The sequence below is a fragment of the Echiichthys vipera genome (genome assembly GCF_963691815.1).
Source record: "Echiichthys vipera genome assembly, chromosome: 4".
NCBI classification, from domain to species: Eukaryota; Metazoa; Chordata; class Actinopteri; order Perciformes; family Trachinidae; genus Echiichthys; species Echiichthys vipera.
The window spans coordinates 24,991,214-25,005,475 of record NC_139829.1 but is presented as its reverse complement, the minus strand read 5'-3'; the positions used below and the strand labels follow the sequence as shown (position 1 = coordinate 25,005,475).

General features: G+C 40.7%; 2 protein-coding genes across 2 annotated transcripts; both read right to left on the bottom strand.

The window, feature by feature from the left end:
- Positions 1 to 3,328: 3,328 nt before the first annotated feature.
- Positions 3,329 to 9,093, bottom strand: gatd3l (glutamine amidotransferase class 1 domain containing 3, like; the record flags this gene model as incomplete). Its single annotated transcript, XM_083911713.1, has 7 exons — positions 3,329 to 3,463; positions 4,491 to 4,656; positions 8,163 to 8,255; positions 8,346 to 8,477; positions 8,618 to 8,731; positions 8,809 to 8,861; positions 8,977 to 9,093. 7 exons carry the CDS (start codon positions 9,091 to 9,093, stop codon positions 3,329 to 3,331), a joined length of 810 nt encoding a protein of 269 aa, XP_083767839.1.
- Positions 9,094 to 9,782: 689 nt separating this feature from the next.
- On the bottom strand, positions 9,783 to 12,374 carry tmem127 (transmembrane protein 127). The gene is made up of 3 exons (XM_083913119.1): positions 11,636 to 12,374; positions 11,377 to 11,541; positions 9,783 to 11,278 (listed from the first exon to the last, which is right to left on the bottom strand). The coding sequence occupies exons 1-3, from the start codon at positions 11,871 to 11,873 to the stop codon at positions 10,968 to 10,970; spliced, it is 714 nt and encodes a 237-aa protein (XP_083769245.1). The 5' UTR covers positions 11,874 to 12,374; the 3' UTR covers positions 9,783 to 10,967.
- Between the last annotated feature and the right edge of the window lie 1,888 nt (positions 12,375 to 14,262).

Genomic DNA, 14,262 nt, shown 5'->3' with positions numbered 1-14,262 from the left:
CTGAATATGACAAAACTATTTATAATAATAATAGATCACATGATTAGGCAACTCTTTATTCCCTTTGATACAAAAAGTTGGATCAGTTCACAATATCTAACTTTGATACTGCAAACAAAAAAGTACTGTGTTTAAAGAATGTTCTCTGTTGGCCTCTGGTTTTCCTGCTGGGTCCCAGAAATGATTTCCTGTTTTATATTATCTTTCACAATAACGTTCCAGTGTTGAGACTTTATGAATCAAATCACTTCAAATAGCCTCCCAGTATTTGTGTGAGATGTACAAATGTTTATATGTACCTTAATGTGAACGAACCCTGCTGTATTGTCTATTCCACTTCATCAGATGAGAAAAAATTCTACTTCGCTCCACCTGAATCAGTAAAGCCCTCGGGATTAAATGACAGCATAACATGAGAAACACGAGGGAAATTATTTTTGCCTTATTTTTGTTAATGTCACAAGCGTGCACTAAAGTAGTTGATTGACCACGGAAGATTTGAGCTGACAAGCTAAACTCAAAACTGATCAGAGGGGGAAAAAAACGATTCAAAAACTGAACCTTTTTACTCCAGTTTGGCTGACATGATGAGTATTTCTGTATATTTATGATATGCAACAATGTTTACGATTCACTTCATTGATGTGAAGGCAACACTGTGAATATTTCATCGACTTCTGATTCTGTATTTGAATTGCTGTGAAGTCTAATGAATTTTGTGCCCATTGGCCTGCTTTTTTTAAACCGAAAAACATTGAGAGCTGTTTTTTATTACGTGTCCTGACAGATTTAAAATATATCTTTGTAGCTAAGAAGCTTAAATGAACCCAGATGGAAGTCTTCATATGGACGGAGTATGCATTTCTGATGATGGTTTTTGGAAGCTTTGTACAGTTTTATATCTTGACACCTGGTTGTTTTGTCATTTTATATGTTTATAATGAATAAATTGTTTTATTCTGAATGCACCAGAGTGAATATGTTGGGTTTTTTTTTAGAGGAAAAGACAATGAATAAAATTGTTCTTTAAGTTCCAAAAGTGGAAGAGAACGATGCTGCAAGTACCAGCTCAGAAAGACATTTTTTGCCATACAGTTTGCTAAACTGTCAATAAATCGCATTGCGGCATAAGTGAAGCCTTGTGACCGTGAAGAAAGGCATCTTTATACTGTGAACTGTGGATTAGTACCCACACCTTGGAATTTGATATAACCTGTCCTTCTCAAATGTATAAGTAACATCTTCAGTATTACGGACATGTATTATGTTTAAGAAAGCTTATACAAGGTGGAAATTCAAAAACTGTCCCCATCCCCCTTACTCTAGTCTACATTTTAGTCCCTATATCAGCCATAGACATGATAGCATATTGTGACTCATCATCTATTGGTTTTGTTGGCCACGATTCAGGTCGAAGAAATGTTTGCTGGGAATCTACAGGGAGCAGACACAATGACAAAGCTAACATGCTGATGTTTAGCAGGTACAATGTTAACCCTATTGGTCCAGTGTGTTGAATACTATAATTTGCTAATTAGCACTGAACACAACTGTAAGTATAACTGAGGCTGATGGGACAGTCTTTAGTTGGTTATAAACCAAAGTATTGAATAACAGGAAGTTTTGACATTATAGTTACGCTATATGAAAAGTCAGGGGATCTCCAAAGTCATAAGGCTTCATTCTCTGGAGAACATGAATGTTTAATGTTTTGATAAAGCTTATAGTTAGGGCTTACTAGCCCTTTATTATGCTGCTATAGGCCTAATCTGACGGGAGAAAATACTGCTCCTTATACTCTGAGCTTCTCTTCTCTCTGTCTGTATCATTCATGTCTCATCAATGCATGTCACTAATTCAACTTCTTCCCCGGAGTTGTTTGTGCTTTGTCGTCTCGCAGGTCTCTGCTGATCGTGGTGGTGCCTGCTCCCGTGGTCCTACATGATGCTTCCTGCTGCGAACCTCACTCTTAATCTTACTTTTTTTTTTTTTTTCCGTTTCTTTATGACTGCCCATTAATGTATGATAATTTTGTTTTTTCACATATTCGAAATACACTAACTAAACTAAACTAAAACTAAATTAATACCATCATTTGTCTCATAAATTATAAAATTTGTAGCCATAAAAACATCACCACTAATATATCTCACTGTATCACAGCTGTTATTACCATTATTCATCATTATTTTCCAACATAATTATTATCATTATCATATTCTATCACCTTAGCGGTGCTTGTTTCTACTATTATACTTTATTAACGGCCATAACATATAAGTCATACTCCCATTACTATAGATATTATTGTAGTTACTTGCACGGGACTGTCTCTCTGTCTGTCTTTTCTCTCTCCTTTTTTTCCTCCCCAACCGGTCAAGACAGATGTCCGTCCTCCACAGAGCTGGGTCTGTCTGACGTTCCTTCTGTTAAAGGGAAGATTTTTGTTGCCACCGTACTCTACGGGGGGATTGTCGGGTCTATGTAAATCATAAATAAGTCATAGAGTGTGGTGTTTAACTACTCTGTAAAGTGTCCTGAGATAACTTTTGTTATGATTTGGCAGTTTTAATAAAATTGAATTGAATTAAAATCTCATGACAATGGAACCAAATGTTGTTGAGATATTTCAGTCCAACAGTGTCACCCACAGAGCCACATCATGACAGCTCTGTTTCACTCCATCCTCAACTCTCCTCCTGTCTTTTAACATCCTGCATGTCACAGGTGTCATCTGCCCTCAGCAGATGTGACAAACACGGCACGACACTGAGGTCCAAACTATTCTTGTTTATTTGAAGGATATGGGGGAGAGATTTAACATCTTAGTCAGTGAAGGAACATATTGTTTTGAAGATTATGCGCAGTAGTGTACTGTTTTTTTCCTGATCCCAAAGCTGTAGTGCTTATCCCGAAAATCAGATGCAATTGCAATTTAAAATGCCGACCCTTAAGTTTACCAGATCAGTGTTAGCTTTAATCAAATGCAGTGGTGGGCTTTCGGCTGTGTTTAGCTGACTGGTACACAATTTGTCACTGTGAGGACAATGAATCCCTCCCTGCCTGGTATGCGATAGAAATGATGTCTCCAGATAAATACATGGGCCAAGGTGAATAGACAGTGACCCATGAGCCTCTCAGATGTGTAGATCTGCTCTCTGTAGGTTACACACATTAACCAATACCATCAATTACACACAACAAGCTGTTTGCTCTTTAACTAAAACATTTATACTGTTTCAGGTAACAGTTCATCACAATACAGACAGTATACGTCGCACGTCAACACCGACTTCCTCTATTTCTTCTCCGGGCTGAAAATGTCACATCACTTGGTTGACATACGCATAACATGTTTGACCATATTTCCAATGCCGTCAAATATGTAGTGATAGTGATAGTCTGTTTCCCACATGAAGGAGGGGGTGCTGACCACTTTGTTCTTCTCATCCACATGGGCTTCGTAAAAAAAGAAAGGGTTAAGGTCAAAGCAGGAGTTGTTTCAGAATGTAAACAATGATAAAATGAAAGTAAATCTGTCAGGAGTATTTATTATTTATCTATTTTTTTGTTGCAAAAAAAAGGCTGTAAGAATCATCAGTAATAAACCAACCCACTATTTAGTCGCTTGAACATTTTGAAATCCAGGGACCTAGTTGTTTAGAATAAATGGACTTGTACTTGTACTTATATAGCGCATTTCTAGTCTTCTGACTACTCAAGGCGCTTTCACAGTGTTTGTCACTTTCACCCATTCACACTGATGGCAGTGGACATCTACATACCATCTAATCTAATGTAACCATTCACACCACATTTACAAACCCATGCGCAGCATGGGAGCAACTCGGGGTTCAGTGTCTTGCCCAAGGACACTTCGACATGTGGACCTGGGGAGGTGGAGATCGAACTGCCAATCTCTCGAATGGGAGGACAACCCACTCTCTCACCGAGCCACCGTCGCCCACATTACAATACAAACCATGTACAAAGATATCCAGAATCTGTTTAAAATGAAGGATTGCAGTTATAACCTGAGAAGACCACTATGATTTGAGAAAACAAAGATTCGAACTACTGTAAAAAAAAATAAAAAAAAATCACTTTCTGTTAGAAAGACAACTGGAAAAATTGTCCTGAAAATAAATTAATAATGCTGTACTCTAGTCGGCTTTAAAAGACTTTATAAGAACAACAAGATTTCTCGTTACAGTATGAAAAATTAATGATTTTATACTATTTTGGGTTATGCGCTGTGTACTTCTCTTTATTTTGTTGTGATCAGAAATTTAATGTACTGATTAGTTTCAATTCCTTTTGTATTAATTAGTATATTTTTTAAGGTAAGAGGGGTAGAGGTATATAAGCTTTGGTTTCAACCTACACCCTTTCAGCTACATAAGCTTGATATACAGTATACTGAAATAAATAAAATCATTCATTCATTCAGGATTTGGTCAAATAGCAAAAAGAGACCTCTGAAAGGATATATATGGCTCACGCCCGTTATGGCGAGCTCCCATGTTCTTCACAACCTGCACCATGTTTGTGTGAGGCCAGTTCCCCCAGCGAGTGCTGTCGTCCCGCTCGTAGCCCATGGTGACCTCGATGTTGGGCAGCACGCGGCAGGCCAGCACCGGAGCCATGCTGGCCAGTCTGAAACAGGAGCAGACAGTCAGCTGAGGTCTTTATTAAGTCCAGATGGGGAGACAAGACTGATCACATGGTGAGAATAATGACCTTAACAGCAGCAGACAGATTCCAATTCTGAAAAAGACTTTGAATCTCCTCTCAGCATAAAGCACTGAGACAGCAGTGTGACGCTTAAACTACTATTACTGACCAAAAGACTCTTATGGGCAATATTACAGATTGTCAGCTGTTTGTTATCACCATTTTCCCACAAATTAAACCATATTTATGAGCAGACAACACCCCCTATTTAAACAAAACCATACTGTGAACAGTGAGCTTGAATCTCACGTACAGAGCATTTTGTAAAGTTTGAGTGGGATCTTACAGACTTAAACTTTATTTTCAGTGTAATTTAAGTCAGTAGGATACTAATATAATGTACCTGCCACTTGACGTGACTACTGTTTTACTGACAAAGCAGACACCATGGACCTAGAGTTGATGCTAATGGGGACTTCAATAACTGTATTCCCTTAAACATCTTAGACTACATTGGATGTAAAAATGTGTCATTTAAAGTCCCCAGTGTGGTCTACCCGCACAGGTGATTTCCCTCACTGTATCTGACTGTGCAGGTGTGCACAACCCAGACTTGACTGATAGCGCTCTTATTCTTCTGTTGCTGCTATTTGGTAATTGAAGGTAGAATAAGACAGGAAACATGGGGAGAGATTAAGGGGAATGACATGCATTGCACCAGTGTTGCGTGAGAAATGACAGCTGACTCGTCCTCATGAAGACACGTAGTGACCTCACATTATTCCCACTTTGGCTCCTCCCAACTTTAACCTGAGCAGAGGTCTAATCAGCCAAAAACACCTGAGTACTGGGCCTTTCACGCCTTTCGCACAGCAGACATTTTAATTCCATCGTGTTTTATTTCGCAGTGAATGGGTCGCCAACATAGATGCTTAAAATAATGCATCAAACAGATCTATGACGGTAACATACAGTTAAGTTCTCGTCTCGCAGGTTTTCCTTGGATCATGGAGGCACATGAATCGTGGTTGCTGTTGTGGAATAAACCTGAGAGCGAGGGAACTAGGGGCCTGAGGAAGATTTGGGGGATTTCATGACTTACACTTGAACGTTTAATGACACTCGTCGATCGAGGAGGATTAGGATAAAGCAGTAAAAGTCAACCGCAGTAGTGTTTTGACGTGCCGTCCCACCCTGAAGGTTCCTGTCGTCCTACCTTTCTGGCATTTTTACACTTTTCTTTTGTAATCCTTAAATGCTCCAAATAAGCTTATGGCACACTGAAATGTGAAAGAAATCCACCAGGTGTTGAAACTATATTCAATTCTCATATATTTCTGATGACATGTCTTACCAATCATTTCATTCAGTCCGAACAAAATGATTGGCCGAGCGTCCTGCCTGTCATCGTCGCTCTGTTTCACTTGCACTGCTCACTTTCTCACCGCACGTGTCGGGGGAGCGTCTGAGGTCAGGCAGGGAGAAGAGGGTGGGACTTTGGAGGGAGACAAGGTGTTCATGTTCATATTTTCAAATGATGTTATGAATAGCTTTAAACTCATGCAACAGGACATACAAAAGGTTGCTCTTCTTCTCTGGGATTCTACTCCCCCAACACTGACCGTCCACGGTAGCACCTGGTCTGTCAAACATCATCACCACTGTTACAAGTCACTTTTCTGATGTTGCTTTTATGACTTGCACTATGCTCATGGGGGACTTGTTGTCTCTGTGAATCCAAGAATGTGGTCTAGAATTAAACTGAATTTAATTGACACTATATATAACATTGGATTGAACTGGGCTGTTTCTCAGTAGAAATGCCAACTGCTGTTTAAGCAAAGGAGCAATAGCTGATGCACTGAGCAGTGCAAAACACTAATGAGTCATTTTCGACAGTGTGTGCAAAGGTCTCCGGAGCTCTACACTCAGCACAGTCTGTGATAGTGAAGAGCAGTTTTAATTGCCTTCCTGAAGCACTTCACTGGCGCTGAACCTCCCTCCCTAGACTCCACCGTCTAAAATCTGTAATTTGGCCCTTCCAACTACACAAATAAAAAAACTTTTGAGGTAAGGTTGTTTTATACTCTTTGTTAAAAAAAGGAGTGAAACACTGAGAAAATCTGGGGTGAGACCGCAGGAGGAGTTTGCCTCAAGTCAGGAGCTAAATGATTGCTTTGAGAAAGATGGTCTGATTCTAAATGTACAAGTATATACATTGCTAGTTTTGTCGACAGATCGATGTAACAAATTTCAAGATAACAATTACAGCTCTGACGAAACAATGGGGGGTGTGTGTCTGTCCTTCTGCAGCAGTGAATCACAGTGACTCCTACACTGAACAACAATGCCCACTTTGGCCTTTGTTATCACTTTATTATCACAGTTATAACGGTTGTCAATCAGTTTTTACATTTTAATTTCTGACAATATTGTATTTAATTATTCCAAATACTAATAGGCATTAATGACATTAATGAAGGATTACACTGGTACCTTTAAATGATGGCAGGCAGAGGTCAAAACTCAACATGTCTTTCGACCGTGTGTTGTGACACCTGTGTTGTGACAGCTGCTTTATCCTCTTCTTTGTCCTATTCTTTAAATCCTTCAAATCCGGCCATTCTGCACTTGATCCACCTGTCTCCTGTTTGCATAGCCGCCCTTCATCCCCTCATCGCTCCACGTGGGCCAAATTAGTAGCCAAAGGATCAGTCCATCTCAGGTCACGTAGGCCCCTGCTCGCTTTGACTCTTAGGATTTGACTGCCTCCATGTTGCCCGATGTAAGCTTTCCTCTTTAAGTAGTAAGGAGTAAGGACTGTATGCTGTGATCTACAGCCAACTGGAGATTTTCAGCTGATTGACTCTTAAGCGGTGCATCAACTTACACTTGTTTTCTGAAGCTTTACGTCAGTTATCTAATGTTATGCTGATTTTTTTTATCAGTCATCTTCAGAGTTCCTTTTTTTTGCATCTTTTGCAGATGTTTACCAAATGTATCTTCAAAGAAATATGCCTGTTGGTTCAATCATTTTATAATTTTCTGTATGACAAACTGTACTGTACTTGAAAGCAAATACAAGGTTGAGTAATGTCACTATTAATAATAATCATAATAACATATGTCCTCATAATGCTAATGTTTTTAAGCAAAACTTATCAATATCTATATATTTTTAAAACAGCTCAGTATTCATTGTCTGACCTTTTCCCCTCTACAGCTGCTTCAATGTCCTAATTCCATTGCAGGGATCGTTTAAATCTACTTAAATGTAATCTGATTTAAAGTGTGGTATGAGTCAGTGACCAGTCTGCAATTTTGCCTCATGTTTGGATTTAAAATGTTACATTTAAGTCTCAAAAAAAGCCACCCAAAGCCACCATATCACACATTGCTGCCCTAATACTTTAACCTGTTGCTTGTAAGCAGACACAGTATCGCTCTTGCAGCACTAATAGCTTGTATAGTGATCAAATGATACATACCCAATCGGCTTGCGTGAGCGGTGGAAGTCTTTCAGCACCCGTTCCACGTCATTTTGCAGCTTGCAGTCTTTGCCATCCTTTACAAAAGTGGATCTGAAGAGTGGAGATACTAATATAAGTGCTCCGTCCTTATCATGTCAGCTTGTATATCATTCTATTACTTCATATTTCATTAGCCCTCACAGATTCTTGATGACGCCGTGGCCTCCAGGAAAGATGACAGCATCAAAGTTGTTGACGTCCAGCTTGGACAGGTCTTGCATTTGCATCATTCCTTGACCGTGACTGAAGCGAGCCGACTCCATCATCATGTTCCTATGTGACGGCCAGAAATAATCATAAATACTGCTTCATGGAATTAATCAAGTTGGGTGTATGGACATACAACAAGCCACTGGACCCCGTCTATGCCTTGATCCATCTGAAAATGTATCAGTGTTTCCCAACATGCCTACCGGTTTTCTCCGGAGCCAGGCTGCTTCTTCATGTGGTCCATCACATGCATCTGCTGTTGGTTTGGAGCGAACATCTGGAAGCGAGCACCGTTCCGGCTCAGGTGGTACATGGTGCTAAAGACAAGAGGTTTTTTTTATCATCTCTGCATGGTGACGTGTTTATGCAATGATGTGACATTTCTGATACTCACTATACTCCCTCATGGACATCAGTCCCATCCCACCAGCCACATCCTGAGAAAACCTGGATAACATTGTGATTCACAAACCAAACATGACTCACAAATAACAACAATGCCCACGCTAATAATTTCTCTACTACTTTCCCACTGGTTGCATATTGATATGTCTTTACTTACCACTGCAATATTGGTATTTCCCCAGTTGCCATAGTCACCGTGGTGGACAAAGCAGGCAGGCTGGCGGGAGAGCACAGCCAGTGTTTGTTTTGACAGCAAAGTCCTGGATGCCAGCATGATTTATCTCCAATCTCACTGTTTAGGAGGAAAAATGCAACTGAACAGTTTGCCACAGAGCCCGTAAAGACTTGGTTGTGACATTGATCTCTCTGTGACGGTATATATACCCGGTGTTCGACTACGTGACGTTACAACGTAAGCTCTATTTTCTGAGAAGATCAGTCGCTTCTTTGCCTTCACTGCTCCATTCTCCTGCTAAACACTCTTCCCTAATAATACCTTGTTTATTCATCTCATTAAGTTAAGGTCATTGGCAACCGAGTGACTCTGCTAGTGCTTTAACCCATGAAATATCCTGACCCATTTGACTCTTAGAACTGCATTTAGATAGGGAGACCAGAAGAAATAATGCAACTTGTTTTTAATATAGTTTAAGGCAGTTGATCATTTTTACACAACACTCTGCATCCATGTGCAGTTTTTTGAAAATGTCATTGATGATATTGTAGGTTTATGAGGAAGCAAGGCATGCCCTTTAAAGTCCATTAGGTTGTAAGGCTCTTACTTGCTGTAATGCCATGGTGCGACTACAAGGTCTAGACAGTAACCCCAAATACACTCAGACGGAAAATGCCAAAGTCAATATACTGTTAAATCAGTGCTAAAGCTCCTAACTATAGAATGTATTTAGCGGAAGAATTGTAACAGTGAAGATTCGTAGCACAGAAAACAAGCATGAGGCAAAATATGGCATTAATTTTTATTATGACCACTTTTTATGTAGAAACAATATGTACATACTGGTAATGAAAGTATATGATGACAATTTGAAAGAACAAAATGCAGAAATGAAGTCAACAGAACAATATACAACCAACTACAGTCACCACATCAATCACAATTTTAAGCCGCGGCGGACACCTTATGCGAGATGTTCCCATATGATTCTGCCTCAAGGTTTAAAATTTGCACACGAAAGAACTCATGCATTTAAAAAAACACATACTCAAACAGTCACATGTGGTAATCACAAAGTACAAATAAAGTTTATTTTCTAAAATCAAATACAGGTAACATGACGTAACCAACTTAATGTAGTGAAGTGCCTGTTACTAAATGTCTCTTATTGTGAAACACACCGACGTGTTTCTCAATTTCTCTGTGGCTGCTAGCTCTCAACACACGACACATTCCGTGATCCTTTTTTAAAAACACCACATAGACGGGTCTCACATTTTTTTAGACAATTTTTCTTGTGTTATTTCAAGTAAAGATGTAATTTAATAAGACTAAACCAGTGACGGGAGTCTACAAAGCGAAAGAAAGGATATAAGACGTAGCACGGAAAGCTAAATAATAAATAATAACCTCTTTGTATGAAAGAAATGTCTAAAACAATCCTCTGAGTGCATTTCTGCATTTTTGATGTGTTGGGTAAATAAAAATCATACACACGGCAAGCATATGAAAAAAAAGGAAATCAAAATTATGCTTAACAAAGCTTCGTCCACGATCCAACCAAGAGCAACACAACCGCTGACCATCTTCTGACAGCCCAGCATCAATAATTGGCACTGATCAGGCTGCGGCCATTTCATCAATCACTTATGATGAACCATGTTCAACACTCTTTGCAGTTTAGTTTGCTTTACATGTAAGAACCAAATCCTAAAAGCCATTTACATGCACATCACTAACAACTTCAGTGGTGAAAGTAAGAATCATCTCCTAAAGTTTCTGCCACCACTAAAGAAAGCTTTCATGCACCCAAGCACTGTCAGTCAGCGAGTTTGTGCACTAACCGTGCACGCTGTGCTCATTATGGAGAGATATTTGCGAAGATATCCATTTGATAAAGAGTGGGGTTTGCTCATCAAGCCAATAGCCGTGCTGAGAGAGAAGCGAGTGTTAACAAGGCCAGTCTGGCCGCATTAGGGCGTGTAGGCAGGTGGTGGCTGAAACTGATTGGCAATGTCATAATCTGCGGGAAAAGTTTCACTGCTATCCTCCATCTCCGAGAGCAGCTCCAAAGCCTGCTCCTCCTCCTCCGTAGGGTAGTGGCGCAGCAGGTTCGCGGCCGTGGCGAGGATAGAGGCTCCGCCTGCCCCTGCCACCAGGTAGAAGCTGATGGCAAAAGTGACGTATATGAGGGAGCCGTGGTACTTTTTGTGTTGCTGCTGGAGTGATAAGATGAGTTCCGAGGCCCAGTAGCAGAAGCCTATGACCGTGGCACACTGCAAAACTGATGAGAGACAAAGAAAACAATTAAGTAGTTAAAAGGGCAACAACCTTTTCTTTAAAAAATGCTTTAAAAAAGGACCCGAAAATAACTCTGTATACCTGTGAGAATATGTGCAAATGCATATCTGCGTGTGATCTTTAGAGCCGGGTGCTTGGGTCCAAACACATCCAAGAGGAAAGCCGTCAGACTGCACAGTATGCCCAGGAAACAGAAGGCAGCGATCACCCTCAGCAGCAAGATGGTCTGCGGGTTTACACAGTAATCTGGAGAACAACAGAGACATCACAAAGCATCACAAGTGAGCTACCACATTAATCTCTGCTGCAGGTGTATAATGGACTTGTGCTGTGTCCTCACCGTCCAGAAGCTTGGGGTCAATGTACCCCAGGACATCCGCCACACCCAGCTCTTGTCTCGGACAGGTGCCTCCGTGAACTCGGAGCCAGGCCGGTTCCGCCAGAGCCGTACACAGCGCTGTGATGGACAGAGCTCCGGGCAGAGCCGACACCAGGCTCCGCTCCGGCTGCTTAGGAAGGGAGGTGCCTCCTCTCCTCCTCCGGCCTCCAGGGACAGCAGTACCCGGCGGGGCATACATGGTCAACCAAACTCCCTCTGGACTGTTGTGGTGTTGTTCTCCCTTTATTCTCTGTATTTGTTAGTGAGGCCAGCCAACTGACCGACCAAACCTAACCACAGTTAGCCGGTGCAGCTAACGTTACCTTGGTGATGGACGGTTGACAGCGGTCCTGGCGCTTTGTTCACCGTGGTGTCAAATGTTTCCTTTAAACCTTAAACCGATCTGCTTGATATGAATAGGATGAGAATTAAAGTCCCGGGCAGACAACAGGCAGGAGACAGATGGCCTTCAGGCCTGTTAGCTCTGTTGTTAGCTCTGAAGCTCGCTCACAGCTGACGACAAATGTCACCAAATGTCATAAAAAAATAAATTTAATAGAAACAAACCAGATGAAGATAACCTATTAACTGATCTAGCGAACTACTCTGATGGAAAATGGCCATCAATTCGATACATAAAATAAAGACAAAACAAAACAAAAGGCAGCTTTACGCTTCCTCTAAAATATGAACTTCCTTGTTCACAGCATTCTTCTTCGTGGCTTCAATTGGCTGTGGTCTCAACGCGAGTGGCGACCAGTGATCCCCCCACTGGCGACTCAGCTGAACGGCAGTGAATGTGCTTTTCCACCACAGTCAGTGTACAGCACAGAAATAGTCCCTTTTTTTGGTCTACAGCCTGAAGTGATAATACATTAAAAACATATTTTTCCAGCGTGATTTTGCCTTAAAACATTCAAGTGGATTTTTTCCCAAAATTTCTGAAAATTTATAAAAAGTTAAAAACTAGAATAGCAGGGTTGGAATCAAAGTGATGATTCCCCAGATTTGATACTTTATGGATGAACCTTTTGCTTTAATTACAGCCATCAGTCTGTTTGAAAATGTCTCTACCTGCTTTGTGCACCTAGATTGGGCAATATTTCCCCTGCTCTTCTCCCAGTACACCAACAACTGCACCTCCAGTCACCAGTCTGTCAAACTCCTGAAGTTTGCAGACGACACCACCCTCTTTGGGCTCATCTCTAGTGGGGATGAGTCTGCCTACAGGTGGGACATTGACGACCTGGTGCAGGGAGAACAACCTGGAGCTCAATGCTTCCAAAACAGTGGAGATGATAGTAGACTTCATGAAGAGCGCACCCCTGCCCTCCCCCATCATCCTGCATGACTCCCCAGTGGACACTGTGGGCCATGAGCCTCTTGGTAGTTTTATTTCTTTCGCTCTTGGTAGTTTCCCTGATCAATCTTTACCTGGCTCGATCATCCAATTTGGAGGGGCAGCCCAATCTAAGCAAGGTCTATCATACACTGCTAGGACTGGAATCCTCAAGGAACAGCTGATTTTACTCTGAAGTAAAATCAAAAACACCACAGCTGATGTCAGGTGGAGGCCTATTAACTTGGTGTGTAATCTGGAAGGTGATTGGTCATACCTGAGAATGTTTATAATGGTTATTCTAAAGGGACTCATCACTTTTCCAACCATGCTATTCTAGTTTTTCATTTTTATTGATTTTCAGAAATTCTGAAAAAAAAGCTTCACTTGAATCTTGGAAGGAAAATGTGTAAATCCTGCTGGAAAAATGTATATTTTTATGTATTATCATGTTAGGCTATAAAACAAAAAAAGTGACTATTTCAGAAGGGTATCATGACTTGCTATAGGCACTGTATTCTACATGAGAGTATTAATGCTAGATTTCGATTGTGATTATATGATACCGTTTTAAAAGTCACAAACTTAAAGGTGGAGGGAGGAAGGGATTTTGATGGGATAGCATGTGGCCATCTATAAAGCACTTTAGGTATATTTAAGCTCACCTCCACTCCAACAGCTGAAGTGATTAAAAAAAGGTCAAATTTGGTACCAAATCTGTGTCACAAATGGGATCAACCCAACAATTAATGCAACCACTTGTGACACATAATAGAGCATGAATGGCATCATGTACTTTCATCTCCATGTTCTAAGCCCTTATTCACTCTGAACGTCCAACATTTGAATAGAGGCCTCACCAAAACACAGTGTTTATCACAGATTTATGATTAGAAGAAGGTGACGCAGTGCTGAGCTGCATCTCACATGAATCGTCAGGTTACCAGCTTTCAGACCCATTGTTGACATTTCATCTGTCACTGAACACCACCTGTCCCTCACCCCGCTAAAAAAGGGAATGCTCAGAGGTTAACTCCTAAAGAAATGAAATTAAACACGTTCCCCTCTATTAAAAAACACAAACCCAAACATGGTTTCTGACATTTTAAATGGTTCATATTTCCTGATAATTATCTTTTCAACATCGAGCTCTTTAATTCATCAGGAAGATGAATGTTTGACCACTCTTCATCTGGAAAAGGGCTGCACAAGTATCATGGACAAAATCAATCCATAAACAACTTATTAT

Excerpts from the sequence above, each read along its gene's own strand:
- tmem127 (XM_083913119.1), bottom strand. The coding sequence starts at position 11,873 with ATGTATGCCCCGCCGGGTACTGCTGTCCCTGGAGGCCGGAGGAGGAGA. Across the intron at positions 11,542-11,635 it reads TGACCCCAAGCTTCTGGACG|ATTACTGTGTAAACCCGCAG; the intron begins GTGAGGACACAG and ends GTTGTTCTCCAG. Across the intron at positions 11,279-11,376 it reads ATTTGCACATATTCTCACAG|TTTTGCAGTGTGCCACGGTC; the intron begins GTATACAGAGTT and ends GTCTCTCATCAG.